Genomic DNA, 22,474 nt, shown 5'->3' on the forward strand with positions numbered 1-22,474 from the left:
AAAAAAATGTCATTATAGAAGATTTGCTGTTGGAATACCTCGTAAGTGGAGAAGTGAGGGGGGAGATAAGGCTACAGAATTGGATGAAGTCAGATCACAGTAGATGTTGTATAGTTGTTTCCACTTTAAATTTTTAATATTGGAAGACTAAAGGTAAAAATCTTTAGAAGGGAGAAATGTAGTCAGACCTGTTTTAGAGCAAAAACTGATAAGCTTGTGAAGGATAAATTGTAAATGACTGACCCTCCTGTATTCTCCTTTGGAACTTTGGGTTTACTTCTGTTAAACCCATTATCAAGCTGTTACATTGATCTTTTTATTTTTTTAAATTTTCTTTTATTTAACTTACCCACTAATAGATTTGAATTCCTCAAAGTCAGAGAACTGTGTTTTCTAACAAATAAGCTATCAATGATTTTTAAAAAAATGAATGAATGAATGAGCCTGACATTTAGAGTAAGCAAAATGAAGGCCCAAATATGAACCCAGAGGGCAATTATGATCAGTGTTGAGACTTTGTAGAGGGCTTATTTGAGCCATAAAGGTGATTGAAGAGAAAGAAAACTAGATTTGTGGGAGGGAAAATGTTAAAGAAAAGAAGTAGTATTCTACCAAAACAAAAAACAAAAAAACGCAGTGTAGTCTTCAACACGAAAAACAATGTCCAGGAATTCTTCGTCGTGAAGACTCTAAATTGGAGGTAATGTGGGATGTTATCAGATAATGTGTGGGGTGATGAACCCCCTTTCCTCCATAGGCAGTTAGCACTACCTCCTGGCAATCTGCCTCCTAGCTCTCTTGAATCTATCCCCTTTTCTTATTTCCCAAGTGCCACAGTCTTAGTCCAGGCTATTTTTTTCTCTTATGTGGACTATTATAAAAGTCTCTTAATGGATGTCCTGGGGTCTATTTGTCCACCTCCCATCTATTTGTCATTCATTCATTCAAGAAATATTACTAGGCACCTATTCTGTGCCATGGGCACAGTTCTAGGTGTTGGAGGTGTAGCTGTGAACAGACGAGGAACCTATTCTCATGGACTTAAACTTTCTTGGGGGGAAGAAACTTAAACAGGGTGATGTGAAAGACAGTAATGGGACAGAGTCCTACTAAAAGGTTGGGTGATCAAAGAAGCCCCTCTGAGGAGATTTGAGCTGATACATGAAATACAAGAGCTATCCATATAGTGGTTGGGGCGGGACAACTAGTGCAAAGATCTTAAGGCTAGAACAAGCTTGGTATTTTCTAAAAACGGAGACCAGTATAGGTTAAGTATAGTGGAGAGAGGAAGAGTAATATGAGATGAGCTCAGAGAAGTAGACAGGGGTAAAAGCATAAACATACAAAGTTGAAGATTATAAGATAACAGAGAATGATGTATTTTGTTCAAAGGATAATTAGAATCGATAAGGAGATTTTGAGCAGAGAATGGTGGGATCTGACTAAAGGGACATAAAGGAGCAAGCAGGAAAGGCATTGAAAAACTATTGCAGTAGTCTAGAAAGTACAAGATGATGGCGTAAACTAAAGTGTTAGCCGTGGATGATTTGGGAATATCTTTTGTAAGCTGAGTCATCAGGACTTGCTGATAGGTTAGATGGTGAGAGATGATGGAAGGAGGAGTCTAGAATAATTCTAGGTTTGTGGCTTGTGCAAGTGGATAGATGGCCATTGGATAGATGGCCATATTTATTGGGGGAAGTAGCATGTTTTTGAGGAGCAGGGTTGCTGTCAGGAATCAAGATTTCTACTTGAGATAGGTATCTGTCAATCACTCAAGTGAAGATGTCAGGGAAGTACTTGGATATAATGAGCCCAGAGTTCAGGCAGAGAGGTTGGAGCTAGAGACATAAATTCAGGAGTCAATTGTAAATAAACAATATTTTAAAAAATATGTATTTTTTAACTTAACAAGGATTTATTCACAGGAATACCTGTAAGTAGAGAAAAATAACAGAAAAGCTAAACAAATGAAATGAAGAGGATCCAAACCAACTTTCACTCTGTAGCTTTTTACTTGCACCCTGTGTGCATATATCTAGGGCACAGAGGGCCACCAACATGCGCCAAGACAGTGTAGGAACCCTGCATTACATCCATTAACTTAAACATATCTTTAAGATCATGCTTTGAACAACAAAAGAAAGCTTAGAAGGCAATATGTTGAGTGGGAATAAACATTGAAATATAGCAATCATGTCTTCAACTTCTACAATTGTCTTTATGTGCCAACTAACATTTATGCAGCCTCTTACAGATCTTTTACCATGTAATTTAAGTTTTAGAAGTTTTGATAAAATCACTAGTAGTATATAACCATGCAGAAAGCACATCACACTGACAGCACAGAGGCAAAGATTTTGCACAGATATATCTGCTTTCCACATTGTGCAGGTTACACACAATACAATATCAACCTTATTCCTAACAGATCCTAAAAAGATATTTCAAGGCCTAGCTGTAAACTACAGTACTTTATATCTATATTCTTAATAAAAATGAGTCTAGTTGGGATCTTCTAAATAGAGACTGTATATAGAATAAAAGAGGGCTAGAGACTGAACCCTGGGGTCATACAGTATTGAGAGATCAAACAAAAGAGGAGGAGCTAGTAAAAGATTTTAAGATGGAATGACCAGTGAGGTAGGAGGAGAATCTAAAACACAAGATGTCCTTGAAACCAGGTTGAAGAATGTTTCTAGGAGGGGGCATCATCAACTGTTTGAAGGACTGCTGGGATGTCAATAAGATGTGGACAAGGACATGAGTATTGTATTTTGGAACAAGGGGGTCGCTGATGACTTCAACAGCAGTTTCATTGAAGTGTATTTATTTTAAAAGCCAAGTGCTTCTTTTCATGCTATGCTTACATATATTTTATTTATGTTATAATTTGTGCATATCTCCTGAATCTTCTTAAAGACTGAAGGTTTAGAGTTTAGAGGAGTTGTACCTTTGCAACATTTTCTTCTCTTTTTCTGCCTTGATGTTAATAAAGATGACCTGTAGAAATTTCTTAAGTTATTCTTGAATTTCAAGGAGTAGAAACAATATACTTCAACTTAGTAATGGTTTTTTAATTATTTCATGTAGAAATTTCCCATAGTTCAACCTTAAATTATATCATCTTTTAAAGCATACAGCACTGTATCTTCCATCAGAATGTAGTTGTTACTTTCAGTCTCCTGAGACCTTGGTACTTGGGAATTCTCAGTGAAATTTTTTTTTCTTTATTTAATTGCTTTTTCATTTTTTGTCGTTTAAATTGGGACTTGTTGAATTTTGTAATTCTTTAATTTTGTAACTATAAGGCAAGTTACACTTTATTAAAGTAAAATTTTAGGGCATAACTACAATTCAGTTTGTTCTTAGGAATCTTAGTTGTGTGGATTTCATTCTATATTTGTAACTGGTTTTTGGTATGCATACTGTTTTAAATAACTATTGTATGTTTCAGACAGAACTTGAGAATAAACTACAGCAGCAGTCAACACAAGCAGCACAGGAACTTGCAGCAGAGAAACAGAAAATATCAGTGTTACAAAATACCTATGAAAAAAGTCAGGAAAGTCTAAAACAGCTTCAGTCTGATTTCTATGGGAAGGAATCTGAACTTCTTGCCACAAGGCAAGATCTTAAGGTATAGTGAACTATATTATATCATAAAAACCAATAAGTTGTTTATAGACATTCATTAAATGATTGATTTGAACCCAAATGGGCATGGGAATGTTAGTGTTTATGGAATATCATGCTTGTTTTCTGTTGAATTATTATATTTGGAGAAACATGCTTTTTAAATTGTTTTATATAACAAAATATATATGTAAATATAGGATTTAAAAATAACATCTTTAATAGAAATAATTTGGAAATTGTTAATTGCTACATTGGCTTATCTAAGGACTTTGCTGCCTTTATGTAAAAAAAATAACTTTTAAAATGGACTGCTGTTAAAAAATCTAAGGAATTTTAAATGTAAACCACTTGTGAAAATGCAAGCAATTTTACTGTTGCTTGTCAAGCAATATTAACTTTAGTTTTATATATTAGTCAACTTCCCAAGACTACTGGAATGCATAATGATTAAAATTAGGAGATTATAGCTCAAAGTAAACTTAACCTTAATTATCTAAACATATATGGATATTTTGTCCTTGGCAATACTGTTTGATTAAAGTATCATTTTTACTAAAATGAAGACTATGGAAAAATGGTAAACAATTTTTATGTAGCATTAAGGTATCAGTTCTCTAAGGGAAATGGAACATTTGTATTCTCTCACAGAAGAGTTAGCCATTTCTCTTTTTTGTCATAGTGAAATAGTATGCTTTTTGATTCTTTCCTATGTTTGGATTTTTGTTTCTTTACTTAATTTAAAATGCCTTATTGAAAAATTCTGTTGAAAATCACAGAATATTTTTATATATAATATACATAAATATACTATGTCTATACTTTATTCATAGGCTGCTATAGGGAAGACTTTATGAAGGAGGTAGGACTTGACCAGGTCCTGAAGGATATAAGAATTTGAATACACAGAGAGTCCTGAGAAAGATCAGTTCACTCAGGGGCACATTTGAGAAAAGGTGCAGCAGTGGGAACCAGCAAAGCCAGGAGGCAGTCGCCATAATTGTCTTGCTAGAGTGCTGGTTTGTGTTTGGAAGTTAAAGTTAAAAAGGTTGGGATCAAACTGTGAGGTATCTTAGATGCCTAGCAAGGACGACTGACTGGACTTTATATTGGGTTGGCGGCGGGCGGGGGAGAGGGGGATGAAGAGTCTAAGCAGAGGAATAAAATGAAGAAGATATATTTTAGGCAACAACCTGGAACTGGTTTATAGATAGCAGCTTGGTTTGGATCTGGCGTAAACTAGTGCTGGGGAGATTAGTTAAGAGGCTATCTCCCTTCCTTCCTCCATAAACTCCAGTAATCTAGCTGTGAGCTGATTTGAACTGGAGTTAAAGAGGATGGAACAGAAGAGATTAATGGGAGAGAGAATATGAAACAAAAGGGCTGAATAACGTACAGGGTGCAAGGAAGTGAAGGAATCAGTGGTGACTAATGATCTGACAAAGAAGCAGGAGATTGGGTAAAAGAATTTTCATAGGGCCAACAGTAGATACTTTATATATATAAAGTTCACAATTAGCAAGAGTTCTTTTAAAAAAATACCGCCTGACATTTAGAAAGTATCTTAACTTGCTATATTCTCTAAGTAGCTTTAAATTATTATTAGTTTTCCTTTACAATACTGTTGAAAGTCAGGGAGGGTTTGTGGAAGAGTTTGGACTTTATCCTAAAGGCAGGAGGGAACCACTGAAAGGATTTGCTCGGATTTGTATTTTAGGCCAATAACTGGCTGCAGGAGAAGGAATGGATTGTAGGGGAACATGGCTGAACGTTGGGATGAGAGAGGAGACTTTGTGGTAGTCCAAGTGCGGATGGTGGCGGCTCGGGCTGGTAGTAGTAAGGATGCAGAATGTGCATGAATTCAAAGGACATTGAGGTGGTAGAGAAGATGAAACCTAATGACTGATTGTAGAAGTTCTGTAGAAATCACGTTTTTTCTTCATATGGATGTATTATTTACCCAAGAGCATAACACAGTAATAAGACTTAGATCTTTTAAATCAGTATGTTTTTCATTAAGCCAACAATTATTTTTATTATGCCCGAAAGCTACATCATGTTCTAATTTTATACACGAAAGAAAAATTCAAATGTAAACATGGGCAAGAAGAGAAAGACAGAGGGATAAGGCTGTTGTGGAGTTTAACAACTGTTGAGAGGCCGTGGATAGACTCTCTCTTCCAAAGCTTCCTTTTGCAGATGAAACTGAGGCCCTGCTTGGTTAGTGACAGGCCTAGTGTTTGCACAATAACAGAACGATGATTGGATCTCAGCTCTTCTGATTCATAGCCCTTTATTCTTTTTTTTTTTTTTTTAATTAATTAATTAATTTGGCTGCATTGGGTCTTCGTCGCTGCGTGCAGGCTTTTCTCTAGTTGCGGTGAGTGGGGGCTACTCTTCCTTGCGATGCGCGGGCTTCTCATTGCGGTGGCTTCTCTTGTTGCGGAGCACGGGCTCTAGGCACTTGGGCTTCAGTAGTTGTGGCACACGGGCTCAGCAGTTGTGGCCCTCAGTCTCTAGAGCGCAGGCTCAGTAGTTGTGGTGCACAGGCTTAGTTGCTGTGCGGCATGTGGGATCTTCCCGGCCCAGGGCTCGAACCTATGTCCTCTGCATTGGCAGGCGGATTCTTAACCACTATGCCACTGGGGAAGACCAGTAGCCCTTTATTCTTTTACCATCATTTCACTAGAATTTTTTTTATAAAATTAGGATATTGAATTTTTTTTATAAAATAGGATGTTGACAAATTTTTATAAAACAGGATATTGACAAAATATCCTATTTTATTTTTTTATAAAATAGGATATTTGGAAGTTAATCCTTCCAAAATGACAGGTATCTGAACTACTTAATATTTAAAAAAAGAAAGAAATTCCTAGGAAAGTTCAAATAATATTTATAGGCCAGAATAAGGGATCAGCCATTCTTTTTCTTTTGCTTCAGTGATTATTATATGACCTTATGTATAAGAGAGAAAGGGAGAGGTTCAGAACCTTGTAACATGACACCTAAGTCAAGGCTGCCATCTGTGGGCTGACGGTGTATACCAAGACACCAGTAGAATGGAAGAAGGGCTGGCTTGATCTATGCCTTTAGCCCCATCTGCTGGATTACTTATGAAATACTAAAATTTGTTGACTGGATATTTCAAACTGGCTATGCTGTGTGCTATTCTTTGTTTTCCAGGAAAGGTAGAAGTGGTGTTTAACTGTAAATTTTGCACCCTCAGTGAAGTGAAAATTCTAGGATAGAAAGTTTAGAATTAAATATAAATCTTCTTAGCCTAGTACTGTTCTTTATGTCATTTCATCAGACATCAAGAAAAATAACTAAAAATTTTAAAGTTTTATTTTGAAAGAAAAAGGAAAAATTGTTGAACAGACCCCCCCCCCAAAACCCCAAAAAACCAATAGCTACCACAGAACAGTGCAGAAAATCTTTTTTTGCTACATTACTATAATGTGATTGGGGTATTCAGGATCAGGGTTGGTACTTGATCTACTCAGGGATTTGCTTATTCCAGTGGCAGTGGGTGGGTTAAAGATAGCCCCAGTAAACCATCTAATGGGAGAGGGAGTTCTCCAAGGGAGAAGATGCTGAGCAGATGAAACTAATATAGTCTGAAGTAAGAAAGATAAAAGGAAATTTTGAAACAGCAGTATACTGCTGAATGACATAGATGAATATTCAGAGGCAAGGTTGAACAACATGTTTTGGCTCAGAAAACAGTGCAGATTTTGAACTTGACTTTAAAGATTTAGTCACTAGGATTTTGTGAGTTCAGAATTTTATAGGCTGTTATTTAAACCATGGGCATTTTGGAATTCTGTGGTCAGAGATTGGGGGTATTCTTGCTTTTAGGCTCTAGCAAGTGTTGGTATTCTTTAGCATTAGATCAGGACCTCTGTTACCTAATTACAATTGCTATAGACAGTATGGGCTAGGCTTTGTCAAATTTTATTCTTTTTCTCTGAAATCACTCTCACCTTTTGTGATACTTAGGTCAGTTCCCACATGCCCACAAAGCCTTCTTTAAACATTCCACAGAGAACACTCACACTCGTTTTTCTGTGCATTTGGCATATAGCAAATGCTCTAATACCCTGTACAACTTCCATTTTATACCCTGGTTCTGTTTTCCAGGCTGTATGGTCAGCTTCTTTAAGTCCAGGACCATCTTTTATCCTCCTGTCTACCTTAGTAGTATACTCAATTAAAGCTTAGCTGCTTGATTAGTAAAGGACTAGATGACTTTTAAGTCTTTTCCAAAAAGGAAGTCTTACAGTTCTTAGTGTTCTAGTGGAAGCCATTGAAAATGGAAATTTGATTTACATCAGAAAAGACTTCTGAACTGGGTTATTTGTAAGGAATAATCTCTTTCAGGAAGCTTAAGTAAAGCCCTTTAAATAAGGTTTTCATTTATTCATTTAATTTTCATCGATTCTTTATCAAATGCTTACTATAGCCAAGCCTAGATAGCAGTGATTCCTCCTGAATTGTATCTTCTGCCTTTTTTTCAAAGAAACTGTATCTCCAGAATAAGAAAGATAAACTTCTTCTAGATGGTGGAAGAGCATCTTAGAGTTATTTCCCTTAGCAGCTGAGAGTGTCAAGGTTCCTGCCATTTTCCATTCCCCACCTGTTACCATATCCACCTCCAAATCAAAACCTAATGAGTCAAAAAGTTGCTCTTTCCCCCAGCTTCAGCTTCTTGAAATATTTGGGCCTTCGAACAGTTAGTAACTATGGACTGTGTCAACTGACAGCGCTACTTCTACCACATAGATGAGAAGTTAAGAGGATGGGGGTGATGGCCTTGTTAGAAGTAGAGCCTCAGATGTCTGGTTGACTTTCCTCTTTTAGTTCACTTAATCAGGTTGGCAGATTTGAAATACATTTTTTCCCCTAAGACAAAAACCCCTTTCTATTTATTAAATAAACCTTTTAGCATGTCAAGGGCCATCATAGATCCTACAAAACATATATGCATATATAATGTCATGTTTATCTCTTTTTAAATTGCTTTTTTCCCATGTCTCCCCATATCTTCTCATTATGTATATGTTCTCTGAGTGTGTTTGATATGGTTCCTACTTATTTGATATTCTTCGTATCACTTAGCTAGTAAATACTTACAGATTATTTCTAGAAGCTTTGGAATTGCTTCAGTTTTATTATTTTATACTTGCCTATGCAAAATACTACAAGTATTTTGCATAGGCAAGAGTTATCTAGCATTCTTTCTCTTTTACATCATCTTACTGAAGGGCATAACATACTATCTTTTTTTTTTTAATTTAACTTTTTTAACATCTTTATTGGAGTATAATTGCTTTACAATGTTGTGTTAGTTTCTGCTGTACAACAAAGTGAATCAGCTATATATATACATATATCCCCATACTCCTCCCTCTTGCGTCTCCCTCCCACCCTCCCCTCTAGGTGGTCACAAAGCACCGAGCTGATCTCCCTGTGCTATGCTGCTGCTTCCCACTAGCTATCTAGTTTCCATTTGGTAGGTGTATATATGTCACTGCCACTCTCTCACTTCGTCTCAGCTTTCCCTTCCCCCCACCGCCGTGTCCTCAAGTTCATTCTCTACGTCTGTGTCTTTATTCCTGTCCTGCCCCTAGGTTCATCAGAACTATTTTTTTTTAGATGCCATATATATGTGTTAGCATACGGTATTTATTTTTCTCTTTTTGACTTCACTTTGTATGACAGACTCTAGGTCCATCCACCTCACTACAAATAACTCAATTTTGTTTCTTTTTATGGCTAATATTCCATTGTATGTATGTGCCACATCTTCTTTATCCATTCCTCTGTCGATGGACATTTAGGTTGCTTCCATGTCCTGGCTATTCTAAACAGTGCTGTAATGAACATTGTGGTACATGTCTCTTTTTGAATTATGGTTTTCTCAGGGTATATGCTCAGTAGTGGGATTGCTGGGTCATATGGTAGTTCTATTTTTAGTTTTTTAAGGAACCTCCATACTGTTCTCCATAGTGGCTGTATCAATTTACATTCCCACCAACAGTGCAAGGGGGTTCCCTTTTCTCCACACCCTCTCCAGCATTTATCGTTTGTAGATTTTATGATGATGGCCATTCTGACCGGTGTGAGGTGATACCTCATGGTGGTTTTGATTTGGATTTCTCTAATGATTAGTGGTGTTGAGCATCCTTTCATGTGTTTATTGGCAATCTGTATATCTTCTTTGGAGAAATGTCTATTTAGGGCTTCCGCCCATTTACTATCTTTTTAAAGTATATTACTTTCCACTGTGCTTACGCATAACTGTTATGTGTAACTGTTAACTATTATGTTTCTGTTGAAATTTGCCAAAAAATGACATATAATAATTTGGGGAAATTGTTTTTATAAGTCTGTAGAAGAGAAGCTTTCTCTAGCACAGGAGGACTTGATTTCAAATAGAAATCAAATTGGAAACCAAAATAAATTGATTCAAGAACTGAAGACCACCAAGGCTACTTTGGAGCAAGATTTAGCAAAGAAAGAACAGCAATTGAAGGAGCAGAGTAAAGCACTGCAAGATATACAGAAAGAAAAGGTATTTTATTTTCTGACTAAATCTAGAATCTTAGCATTTAAAATTAAGAACCAGCTTTTTCTAAGGGTAAGTAGGGGTGTATTTTATATAAATGATGCTAAGTTATAAAGTTGAAAGCATTGTATTATGACCAGTACGTTTAAAGATCAGTTAAAATTTTATATGAATGAGAAATTCAAATTCTAGGAAACATTTTATTTTTGGTTTCATAATTGAAATTTTATATTTCCATCAGCTGATATTATTCTGAAGTGTACAATTCCTGAAGTTCTTGGTATATTTTATTTGTGCAGTTCCTGAATTATGTTTTTTTTTTGGCTGCACTGTGTGGCTTGTGGGATCTTAGTGCTCTGACCAAGGATCAAACCCAGGCCCTCGCCAGTGACAGCGCGGAGTCCTAACCACTGGACCGCCAGGGAATTACCTCTGAATTATCTTTAATTTAAAAATTGGTGGATGTTTTTGTAGCGATGGTGCTGGTGAGGCTGGAATGAAATTTATGATTTGTGCCTCAAGGTTAGAAAATTCTGGCAGAACTATAGTTCAGAGGCCTTTAATTACAAGGGCTTTAGATCAGGCAGATCTTGTTTTAGTTTTATGGTTCTACTTTTAATAGCTTATTTAACTTCTCTAAGTCTTTGTTCCTTTACCTATAAAATGAGGATTAAAAAGAGCTACCTAGCATAGAGATTAAATTAGATAATGTATAATACTCCTCCCTAGGTGCCCTATATAAAGATAGTGATGATGATGATAATCATAAGCATAAGATGGTAGCTTTAGCTAAACTTTAGCCAGGCACTATTAATTTTAATAGTTACTGTAACTATTTAATCCTTGTAACGATCTTATTGTTCATATTGTATAAATAAGGACACAGAGGCAAGAGAAAGTAAATAATTTGCTCAAGTTAACTAAGGTGGAAGGGGCAGAGACAGTCATAAATAGTAGCAGTCATTTTTGTTACATTACTTTTAAGTATTTACTTTAAAACTTTTTAAAATAAATCATTTTTTCTATAGTCACTGAAAGAAAAAGAACTAGTAAATGAAAAATGTAAATTGGCAGAGATAGAGGAAATTAAGTGTAGACAAGAAAAAGAAATTGCTAAATTGAGTGAAGAACTCAAGTCTCACAAGCAAGAAAGCATAAAGGTATGTGAAGATAATCATTGTTTTTCCTTTTGTATTGTATTAGTGTTGTTAAAAAGATTTGTGTATATATACGTATGTGTGTGTATGTGTGTAGACACACACACACTTTATTTATTTTAGGACATACTATGTGCCAGGCACATTGTTTTGCTGTTTTTTGACAAATACTCTCACTCTCACAGTGCTCTTGTGTTGCATAATACCTATACACATACTGAAACTATGTTACCTTTGTTTTCAAATTACTGAATAAAGCAAAGTAACCCTAAAAGTTTAGATTTTGTTGAGGTGATAATCGACAAGAGCTATCCATTATGCTTATAGATGGTAAACTTCAAAATATGTAAGAGTTTAGAATTAAGATTTTAAGGGATTGTTTTTTTAATCGTTTTTCTTCCTAAAATCCTTTAATAATCTGTTGTTTAGAACATTTTTCCTATCATTAGCATGGCTGGCATGCCACCTGAAAATATTAACTGCTTATAATTTGCTTTGTAAAATGTTTGTAAAATGTCATTTTCTTAGAGAAAGGTTGGATTTTCCCTTGAGTGCTCTCATAATACCTCTTATGTCTATCAGTATACTTGCCATTTTGCTTTATAATTACTTACCTCTTTATGTCATTATGTTCTTCCAGACTGACTTCCTTAAAGCAGGGAATGTATATAATTCATCTTTATATATATCCCTAGAACGTAACACAGTGTGTGATGCCTAAATGTTGAACCAATAAATGCTTCCTAAATGAAGGGAAAATAGGGGGTAGAAATTTTTCACATAATTTAATCAAAACATATGCATGCAAGGCATCACTTGAATTTAAATGATTGTTGAGCAGGAAGTACATAATATTTCACCTTTTTAATCAACTGTTTGAAATACTGAACTTTAAGACTCTCATAAGAGGCTAAAACTTTGTTTATATTGTAATAAGTTGCATAAATTTCAGCTACATTTTTTTTTTTTTTTTTTTTACTATAAAGGATGATTTATTTTGGCCTTACTTTCTCATAGGAGGTAACAAATCTCAAGGATGCCAAACAGCTTTTGATTCAGCAGAAATTAGAGCTTCAAGGGAAAGTAGATTCCCTGAAGGCAACCCTTGAACAGGAGAAGAAAACCCAGCAAATGCTAAAAGAGCAGATGAAAAAGGAAGAAGATGAGCTGAAGAAAGAATTTATGGAGAAGGAAGCTAAACTGGTAAGTTAGTGGTGGGAGGTGTGTTTTGTAATTGATTTTGTAAATTAATCCAGTAAGAGAGGATTTTTCTACTTAAAAGTTATGATTCAAATGCTCACCTAACATTTAATTTTTGATTTAAGAGATCTGTTTAAATAGCTGACATGTGATTGGAAATATTTTATTCTATGATTATATTTTGGTTTATATAAGTGAAAATTCAATAAAACATGATGGGGGGGACACTTTTAGTGCCAGAAAAACAAACAAACCTATAACTATGTAGATTGAGGTAAATGGCATGAATGCTAATCATGTTAAACTCATTTGTTTGGTCAAACTGAATGTTGATGAGGGGGAACGGAAACTTCAGTTTGGAATTACAATGACCAAAGTCTACTTTTCCTTCCCTAACTTGTGCATGCCAAATGGGAAGCATCTGGCTTTCCTCTGTTGAATTAAGTCCAAATATCCCCAGATAAATTGACTGCTGAATGTTTTCGTTGAAGAATTGCAATTTCAAGTTCACACAGTGATTTGAAGTATTGTTTGTTTGGCAGGTTGATAGACACAAAAGGATGCATTTGGAATGTGAGACATAAGAAAATGCCAGCTTTGTCTCCAGGGCACCTTGCTTTCCCTAACTATGTGTTCTTCCCCTGCTCTAGTGGAAAAAAGGAAAATCTCAAATTGCTTTACTTTAGTTTGATTTTATGAGAGGCTTGCTGATCACCATTTCAGTGTCATGACCATTGTCAGTTCAAATTACAGAGATGTTTGTGGAATCAGTTTTACTAGTGCCTTCTTCGCTGAAGAAGTAATATTATTTATGTTGCCAATATTTAAAATTCAACAACTTAAATTTTGCACTACTTTTGTAATAGGTTTTCTACCCACTGTTTTTCCTTTTCTCAGCTTTCCGAAATAAAAGAAAAAGAAGTAGGAATGAAGCAGCATGAAGAAAACGAGGCTAAACTTACCATGCAGATTACAGCATTAAATGAAAACTTGGGCACCATAAAGAAGGAGTGGCAGTCCAGTCAACGGAGAGTCAGTGAGCTTGAGAAACAGACGGACGACTTACGGGGTGAAATTGCAGTATTGGAAGCAACGGTTCAGAATAATCAAGATGAAAGGAGGGCACTACTAGAAAGGTGGTTGATGTCTAGTAAAATTAGTTTATTTCCATGCTAAGTGATAAAAAGGTTGTTGTAGTCCACATTTAAAAAAATAGAAGTCTTGAGAAAAGTGCTCCAGCAGGTATTTAAGTAGTCATTGAAAAATTAACCCTTACAACAGAGTTGAAATTAATGTATTATGCTTAAAGTTACTAAAGTAGTTCATTATCTGTGTTCAGAGAGGGTCTTTAATGATTTTTTAAAAATGAATTGTTTTTGCAATCTATTCCAGGTGTCTTAAAGGAGAAGGTGAAATAGAAAAGCTTCAAACCAAAGTACTAGAATTGCAAAGAAAGCTGGATAATACAACTGCAGCAGTGCAGGAACTGGGCAGAGAGAATCAGTCCCTTCAAGTAAGTCACCTGGTGTATGAGGCAGTTTTTTAGTCTAGAATTTACCTCTTAGTGAAAAGCATATTTTCAACATTTAAAAAAAATCTCGTATTTAATAATACTTTTGAATGGCTACTGCCCGTGTAGCAGTATTGCAGGTGTTACGGGTAATTAAATATAAGATTTAAAGAACTTATCTGAGACCCCAATGATTAGAGAGCCACGTCACTCATGAATTGTCATTATTGGGAAAAGTCAAGAACACAAAGGAATGAATGAGTTGCTATGTGATAAAGAAGTGATCTGATTATATGCTCAGAGTTCCAAGGAAGGATTGATCCTTAGGGTTAGAATGAATGGGAAATCACCAAAGGTTAGAAATTACCAATGCCTTTGAGGAATAAAACTTGCTTTGCTTTATTTATTTATTTATTGTCATTCAGACTTAATTATGTAACAACTTTTGATAATGGAAGTTGACCAAAGTATTTCTGATTTTTAAAATTTTATCCATTTTAAAACTTGGCCACCAAATTAGAAATTATCAATCATTCTTTACAGCATTGAATATTATAATGTGTTTTTTTTAAAATAGATCAAACATACACAAGCGTTGAATAGAAAGTGGGCTGAAGACAATGAAGTACAAAACTGTATGGCCTGTGGGAAAGGCTTTTCAGTAACAGTGAGACGGGTAAATGGTTTTGTTATATTGCTATAGTTCTTGATTTTATTCCTCAGTGACAGTGTTTTAACCATCGAAATTGTCCTGCATTTGACAGATTTTAAAAGTTTTGCCATTTATTAACTTTAATTTACAACTACATAGAATAATTAAGTTTCATGAAATCTTGTTCCTGGTTAGTGTGTTTCAATTTTAGTTTTGAATTCAGTTATTACCTTCCTACTGAGTTACTCTCTTGGATAATCATTTTCTGAACCAGTGCATCAGTATTAAACTCATACGTTTTAGTCATCATTAGGTTCTCTTAAAGGAAGAAAAAGCAGAGATAAAAAAATCATTTAAAATAATGCCATTATGTGATGTTTCAAGTTTATATTCCTATTGAAGGAATTATGCCTGAAACATTTTGCAAACAGGAATAGTTTTTCACCTGATAGAAGTGCTTTATTAAGCACTTTATTAAGGCATTAAAATGCCTCCTAAGGTTCTTCTGAGAATTCCAAGATAAATTCCATATTGTTTAGTACAGTATCTGATTAAATAGGAAGCATTCAAATTAACTAAGGGATTAAATCGACATACTGAGATTTTATATTATTAAATGCTTATCACTTGAAAGTTAGTATACCTTCACAGTGAAGTTTGCTGTATTCTTGTAGTCTCATAATACTTTTGGTATAGTTTTTATGCTTAAAAATGTTTAATTTTTGTCATTTACAGCATCACTGCAGACAATGTGGAAATATCTTCTGTGCTGAGTGTTCAGCCAAAAATGCCTTAACTCCTTCTTCCAAGAAGCCTGTTCGTGTCTGTGATGCATGTTTCAATGACTTGCAAGGATAATGGGTTATCGCAACTTCACAGTAATATTACACTAACATTAGATTTTTAATAAATACACTTAATAGAGATCTTGGACTACTACTATTCGGTTTGGACAGTGGTTGCAATACTAAACCAAATTAGAATTCATATATTTTGGAATGTTATCAATATCAAGTAAAACTCTTCTATTTTTGTGAGACTCAAGCCCATCTTTCATTACTTTTTTCCATTTACCCCGGAACAGCTTTCATGCCAAGTTTAGAAGTAGCCAATGAAATGTAAATAAATTTTGGATGGAAAATAGCAATGTATTTTTTTAAATATAATTTCATTGTTCAGAAATGACATGAATGCACTTCCATAGCTTACTTCTTCTTTCTCCCACATTTAGTGTCAAGAAATGTACATGGGTGATGTTACCATATCAGATATGTTGCACAGTAACACTCTAATTATATTAAATATTCTCATTGTGAAATGCATAGAACTATAAAGCTTTTTTTCCCTTATACACAGGTCCATAGCTCAGTTGCATTGTTATGTTACAAATTTACTACTCAAGTGTTCCAAATACAGATTATATTTAAATATTAACCATGAATTCAAACATGGTTTTTATTTTAACAATATTGATTAAATTCTCTTGGGTGGATTTTATGAAAACCTCTGGAAAATTAATTTGCTTATTTTATGGTTATCCTTGGGTTGTATTTTAAAGATTAGGGTTAATTTTTCTTTTTGTCTTTTTCTATTTCATTTTTAAACTCCCATGTAGTCTTAATTAAGAATCCTACAAAACTTCCCACCCTCATCCCTAGTTGGAAGGTGAATAATAGAAGTTGTATAATGGTCCTATTCTCTGTTTAAGTGGGAAGTCTTCTGAGATTAGCCTTCACTTTATATCCTCATTTTGTCTCTCCAGCATCTTCAAGAATCTGAATTTGCTTTTTTAATGGATCTGCTTTTTTCAAGGTAATTTGGTTTAACCTTCTCAAGCATAGCTCAGCTTCACTGTAATTGTTCTATAGATTTTGCATCTTAAAGCTAGTAACTGATATTGCTATAGTCTTATCTGTGAAAACAAATACAAAATGGTAAGGAGACATTAAATATTCTGCTTTATATTCTCTTCTTACCTAATAGGGAGGAATTTTTTAAAGTTTTAAATTTGACTTAAATTTTAAAAGGTTCAGAATTTGGGGTTCCATATCAACTGTGTATCTGTTTACTTTGCAAAAATAATGCTATGAAATTACCTTGAAATAACAGTTGGATAATAGAGTATTGCCAAAAACACATGTATTTAGGAATCCCCAAATTATAACTAGAACTGAAACAGAATGGCAAATTGAGGGTAATTAAAAATTAGTTTATTTGGATGCTGAACAATGGAATTGAACTTTAATTTATCATAGTCTTATTAATTTGGAAAACTGGAGAACATCTGAAGAGAAAACTCATTAATATTGGTTTATTACTCTAAGAAGAAATGTAAAGATATATATTCATTCAGTGCAATCATTTGGTAATAGGGAAGGATGGGAGCTAATATTTCATTTACAATACATAGTTTATAATGTACACTTGCTTTCAAATATCATGCTGAAATCACATTATCATGTTTATGCTCTTCCTATAATATATACAAACAAAGAGATTGCCAAATATTCATTTAATTATTTAAAAAACCCATTTAAGTAAACTCTGTTGTCAGTAGCTACTAAGGACCCTGACTGAGTCCCTGGACTCGGATAAACATATATCCTTGAGCGTACAGAATGAAGAAATACAGTGGATCTTTATTAAAAATAAGTTGGATAACAAAAATTGAGCTAAAATCATTTATGCATTTTCATATAAATTCTTTCAAATAGTCTTAATTCTACACTTATAAGTAAATTAATAAGCATGTTGGAAAAACATATTCACAGCACCACTGTTATTTTTTTATGATATGAAACTTCACGGGAATTCTTCTGGCTTAGAATATCTGTTCACTCATCTCCTAACTGGGTGCACTGAAGGCCTTTCCCTGCCTTGTCCCCCCACCCACATATTCATAAAAATTTGTGGGGACAACAAATACAACCATATGTATTTGAGTGATTTTCTACTTTTCATCTAGCTAATCTCACTTCCTAGGCCCCAAATAATTAGGCTATTATATTTAGAAATGAAACAATATTTTGCTATTAATTTCACCAATAAGGTGTTTTGGAAACAAAATTTAAAGAGTTTTCTGTTTCTTTTAATTAAAAAGTCATCTTCTGAGTGCTTATTGGTTCTACATTTTAGATGTCTGCTGGTACTATATGTCAGTGATTTACAGCTGGCACGTATAGAGTTCCAGCTCTAATGCAAAGCCTATTGGCATCACGTGTTAGTAAATTCTAAACCCAAGCACAGAAACGTGAGTTAAAATCAAGTCTTGCTGGGTTAGTGTACAATAAACTATACCTACAGAATTTTTAGTAGAAAGAAGACAAGCTGCTGGTATAGGATTTGTTTATTTTGAAGAAAAGAGGGAAACAAACACAAAAACCTCAATGCAGTGTATAATTTTGTTCAACTACCTCTTAATGTGGAATTAGCTAGTTTAATAGTTTCTTCACAGTAATGTTACATAGTAACTGCCAAATTTGTTAGTTCCCCATCTCTCTTGAAAAGGCTTTATGATTATTTTATAGTTCTGGGAACTTTAAAGCCACTTTTTTTTAACCTTGCATTTGCATAAAGATGTTTAGCTTTTAAGTGGAAAGCGAATTATGATCATATATTTTGATATTCATGACCTATTTGACTATAGCAGTTTTTTTTAAATGCACTTTGGCTATGAAACCATGGATGATTTGATCCATAAAATTTAAACGTGCCATCAATTTAGTATTCCTAGACAAGAGCTTGATGAATGGTATTCTGTAATTATATAACGTACCACACATTATTGTCTTAATTGCCCTTTGCCTGAATTTTAATGATCAGTTATTGTTGCAAATGTGAATACTGTGCATAAACTTACTAAATTTATGTAAAATTGTATAAAATAGAATTGGAAATAGCTAGGTTCTCTCCCTGTAGAAGTAGTGAATTTATTGTAACATGATGCAGTTATGTATATGACATTCTGTACTTCTTGAACTGGATCATATATTCATAACTTCTGTAGATACTTTTGCATGAATATTTTGTTTAGTTTTTGGATTCATTGTATTTACTACTTGTGATCATGTAGTTGTGCCTTATTTGTGAGAGAGTTTAGCTCAGTAAATACTGTGGTTTCTAAACTCAGTGAGTGGAAGGTTATTGATTATAAATGTAACTGATAAATTATATAACATTTGAATCTGTATAAAGAACAATGGAAGAATCCTTTATTGAATTGTTGCTTTTTTAAAAATATGCTAAAGATATTAAAAATAATTTCTAGTAGATATATTCTGTGACTAAATTATTTTGTCTATTTAAAAGAGGTAAGATATTAGCCATTTTACATTAATTTATTTACAGATTTAGAACTTTGCACTTGGATATAGACAATGGGTGTGCTTTATTTTTTTAAATTAATTTTTATTGGAGTATAGTTGCTTTACAATGTTGTGTTAGTTTCTAGTGTACAGCGAAGTGAATCAGCTATACGTATACATATATCCCCTTTTTGGATTTTCTTCCCATTTAGGTCACCACAGAGCACTGAATAGAGTTCCCTGTGCTATACAGTAGGTTCTCATTAGTTAGTTATCTATTTTATACATACTATCAATAGTGTGTGTATATATATGTCAATCCCAACCTCACAATGGGTGTGCTTTAATGTTCAACTAAGAATAGTAATTAAGTTCATATTTCAAGAGAAATTACTAATGCTATTTTGCTCGAGACATCCCCTTCTCATTTCATTCATTATTGAGAAAAATTAGCAAAACTAAAAAATATTAAACAATATTAATCTCTTCTTTCATTGTACATTTAATACCCAGGTGACCATTTCAAGGCTCAATGTACCATTGCTTTTTACTGATTTTTTTCCCCTGGAAACCAAAGTTCCAGAAGTGATTTTTCATTTTACTCTAATGTGTTTCCCTCTGAAGAGAATAATGTGTATATCCTCAAGCACTTAATATATTATATATTAGATATGCTCTTTTATGAGCTTTATAGAATTTCACTTTAAGTACATAGTATATTCTTTTAAGTTTTATCTTATTGTGGTAAGAACAGTTAACATGAGAGCTACTCATTGTAAAAGTAGTACAACTACTTTTGTCAAGAGTAGTACAACTCTCGACAACTCTTGTAAAAGTGTACGGTACAGCAGATCTCCCGAGCTTACTCATTTTGCTTAACTGAAACTTTATGCCCATTGATTAGTAACTCCCCATTTCCCCCTACCCCCAGCCTCTGGCAACTACCATTCCACTCTTTTTGATTCTATGAATTTGAGTATTTTAGAAATCTCATATAAGTGGAATCATGCAGTATTTGTCTTTCTGTGACTGACTTATTTCCCTTAGCATAATGTCCTCAAGGTTCATCTATGTTGTTTCATATTTTTCAAGGCTGAATAGGATTCCATTGTATGTACGTACCAGAGTTTCTTGATCCACTCATCTGTTGGTGAACATTAAGGTTTTTTCCACATCTTGGCTATTATGACTAGTGCTGCAGTGAACATAGAAGTGCTAATATTTCTTTGCATATTGCATATTTTAAAGCTGTTTTACATCTTAACTAATTAAATTTACATGTTAATTTAGTCAATCTTTTTCTCCCTTTAATGACATTTAAGGGAGAAAATAGTTTTATACATATAAACAAATATATGTTTACTGGACTCGGACTAAAAGGAATTTTGGGAGATCACCTAGTCCATTGCCCTTTTCCTAAGTTGGCTGATATCTAGAAATCCTTGCAAGACAATTGTTAGTTTTTTTCTTAAAAAATACATATTTTTCATCTCTAAGAACTCACTTGAAATTTGTTCTCCTGTACTTTGCCTTTTTTTCTTTTATTCTTAGGCATTGACCATAGTTACTGCTTTCCTGATTTTCCTTTCATTTTCACTTACTCCTAATAAATATGACATTATTATACAGGGGCTGTGACCCTCCATTCTAATGGTGCTTGGCCCTTAAAAAGAACTGTTATACTGCACTTGTCTATACTGCCTGGTTTACATGGTGAAATCACATTTTTCTCAGAGAATTAACTGTGCACGTGACTTCCCCAAGCATCATCCTTTCTATCCCATTCTCCAGCTTAAGGAGATCAGTTAAGGTATCATTTGTCTTGCAGTCCAAGTTGATAAATTTACTACTTCCATTTTGGAAACTGCAAAAGATACCATGTCTGAAATTGAAATCTGTGGATTTCATATTGAAATGAAATCTGACTATAAGAACTAGTTCCTTACATGGAGTTAACAGTATATTCCACCATGATAATAGTTCAAGCTGTCTTTCTTAAGAAATTCTAATGTTTCAAGTCCTGCCAAATAAGACGAAGTAACTGTACTGTGCTCTCACACACACACACACACACACACACACACACACACACACACACACACACACACACACACACACACACACACACACACATTCAAAACCAGAAAGAAGTTTTATGACAAACTCCACTGTTCTTCAAAAAGTGAGATTTAGAGAAAGATATCCTACTATTTCTATGAAATTTCCCAAGTAAAACTGTTAACTGGTGAAACTGGAACAGATGTTTGCTTTTTCTTTCTTAAAACAATGGAATTTAGTCTTTGGGATTTTCTCCTTCCATGTTAAGAGTTATATAAAGTATACCTGAGATAAATAAACTGTTGGCGACTAGGAATTTAAAAACTGCTAAGATGGAGACCTTATTATTCATTGCTTAGTATGTTAAAAGAGCAATCAAACTTTGTATGAGGTAGGACTGTAGAGCAGTAAGGCTGATTTATAAGTCATGTAGGAAACTTGGTTTCATTACAGATATACACAAAGTAAGATGCTAGAATTCATATCAGATGCAAGCAGTGGGCATTGTTTTCCTCCTGATACTGCATTTACCTGATCATTCACCTTTTGCGAATTATAATAGCATCATACTTCCCTCGCCCCTCTTGCAAGCCTGACTGAAGCACTATAACATAGTCTGGATATCAGCATGTATACACTTACCAAGAAATTCCTTCCGGTTCAAATTTGTTGCAGCCATTATTACTCTACCCTGAGGAATTTCCTAGCTTAAATTCTGGAACTTCTTTAAAATGCACATTTTCTTTTAGCTCATTACTAGGTAAGTGTTACAAGTTTGAATGAAAGAATACCTTAATCCCTAATGTCTAAAAAGGTGTGCCACTTGTTTTAGGTCCCTAAATTTCCGAGGATTCTGCAGGCAAAGTGAATAAGGACATCTTCTTGGTTTCCTGACTCTTGGTGAAGCAAGAGATTGCTGCTGTTAATTGTGCAATCCATGTTTTCTGTTAAGAAAGAAAAAAGAAATATATAGAGAGAAGAGAATGTTAAATTTCTCACATATTTGGATTAATATTTCCCTTTGTATTTGTTGACTCGCTCTTTAAAACTGAAGACTGATGAAACATTTGCCATGTTTCCCATTTTCTTTCTTAAATCGAATATATCATAAATATCTCTAATCACATATGAAAATGCAAATGGATTAGATGAGTATGGTATGCAAGTTGGATAAACAGTTGCGAGTAATCAAGAAACCATAATAGTCAATGATGGCTAATTACAAAGATGAATACTGGGAATATAAGTAGTTTGAAAGCTGAATTTCTTGAATTTCCACTTTGTGTGGAAACAGAAGTTATTAATCAGTGGCATAACTTGAAAAACAGACTGAGGGAAGAAATTGACTCCTTGAAAATAATGTAGTCTTCCATTAATTGTCTGGCC

At 34.2% G+C, this 22,474-nt stretch overlaps 2 protein-coding genes across 4 annotated transcripts in view; one reads left to right on the forward strand and one right to left on the reverse strand.

The window, feature by feature from the left end:
- EEA1 (early endosome antigen 1) overlaps positions 1 to 18,269 on the forward strand; it is a 124,836-nt gene extending 106,567 nt beyond the window's left edge. For both annotated transcript variants that reach the window (XM_057556391.1, XM_057556392.1), the window contains 8 exons: positions 3,458 to 3,640; positions 10,028 to 10,213; positions 11,236 to 11,367; positions 12,382 to 12,567; positions 13,462 to 13,700; positions 13,957 to 14,077; positions 14,652 to 14,750; positions 15,462 to 18,269. In XM_057556391.1, coding sequence (XP_057412374.1) covers positions 3,458 to 3,640; positions 10,028 to 10,213; positions 11,236 to 11,367; positions 12,382 to 12,567; positions 13,462 to 13,700; positions 13,957 to 14,077; positions 14,652 to 14,750; positions 15,462 to 15,584 — 1,269 coding nt within the window. In that variant the 3' untranslated portion in view covers positions 15,585 to 18,269. The remainder of the gene's footprint in view (positions 1 to 3,457; positions 3,641 to 10,027; positions 10,214 to 11,235; positions 11,368 to 12,381; positions 12,568 to 13,461; positions 13,701 to 13,956; positions 14,078 to 14,651; positions 14,751 to 15,461) is intronic.
- Positions 18,270 to 18,675: 406 nt separating this feature from the next.
- The window catches only part of LOC103019970 (pleckstrin homology domain-containing family G member 7), a 69,382-nt gene continuing 65,583 nt past the window's right edge, over positions 18,676 to 22,474 (reverse strand). For both annotated transcript variants that reach the window (XM_007165899.2, XM_057556393.1), the window contains one exon: positions 18,676 to 22,032. In XM_007165899.2, the coding sequence (XP_007165961.1) occupies positions 21,925 to 22,032 (108 nt within the window). In that variant the 3' untranslated portion in view covers positions 18,676 to 21,924. The remainder of the gene's footprint in view (positions 22,033 to 22,474) is intronic.

This window comes from Balaenoptera acutorostrata, chromosome 11 (assembly GCF_949987535.1).
Source record: "Balaenoptera acutorostrata chromosome 11, mBalAcu1.1, whole genome shotgun sequence".
NCBI lineage: Eukaryota > Metazoa > Chordata > Mammalia > Artiodactyla > Balaenopteridae > Balaenoptera > Balaenoptera acutorostrata.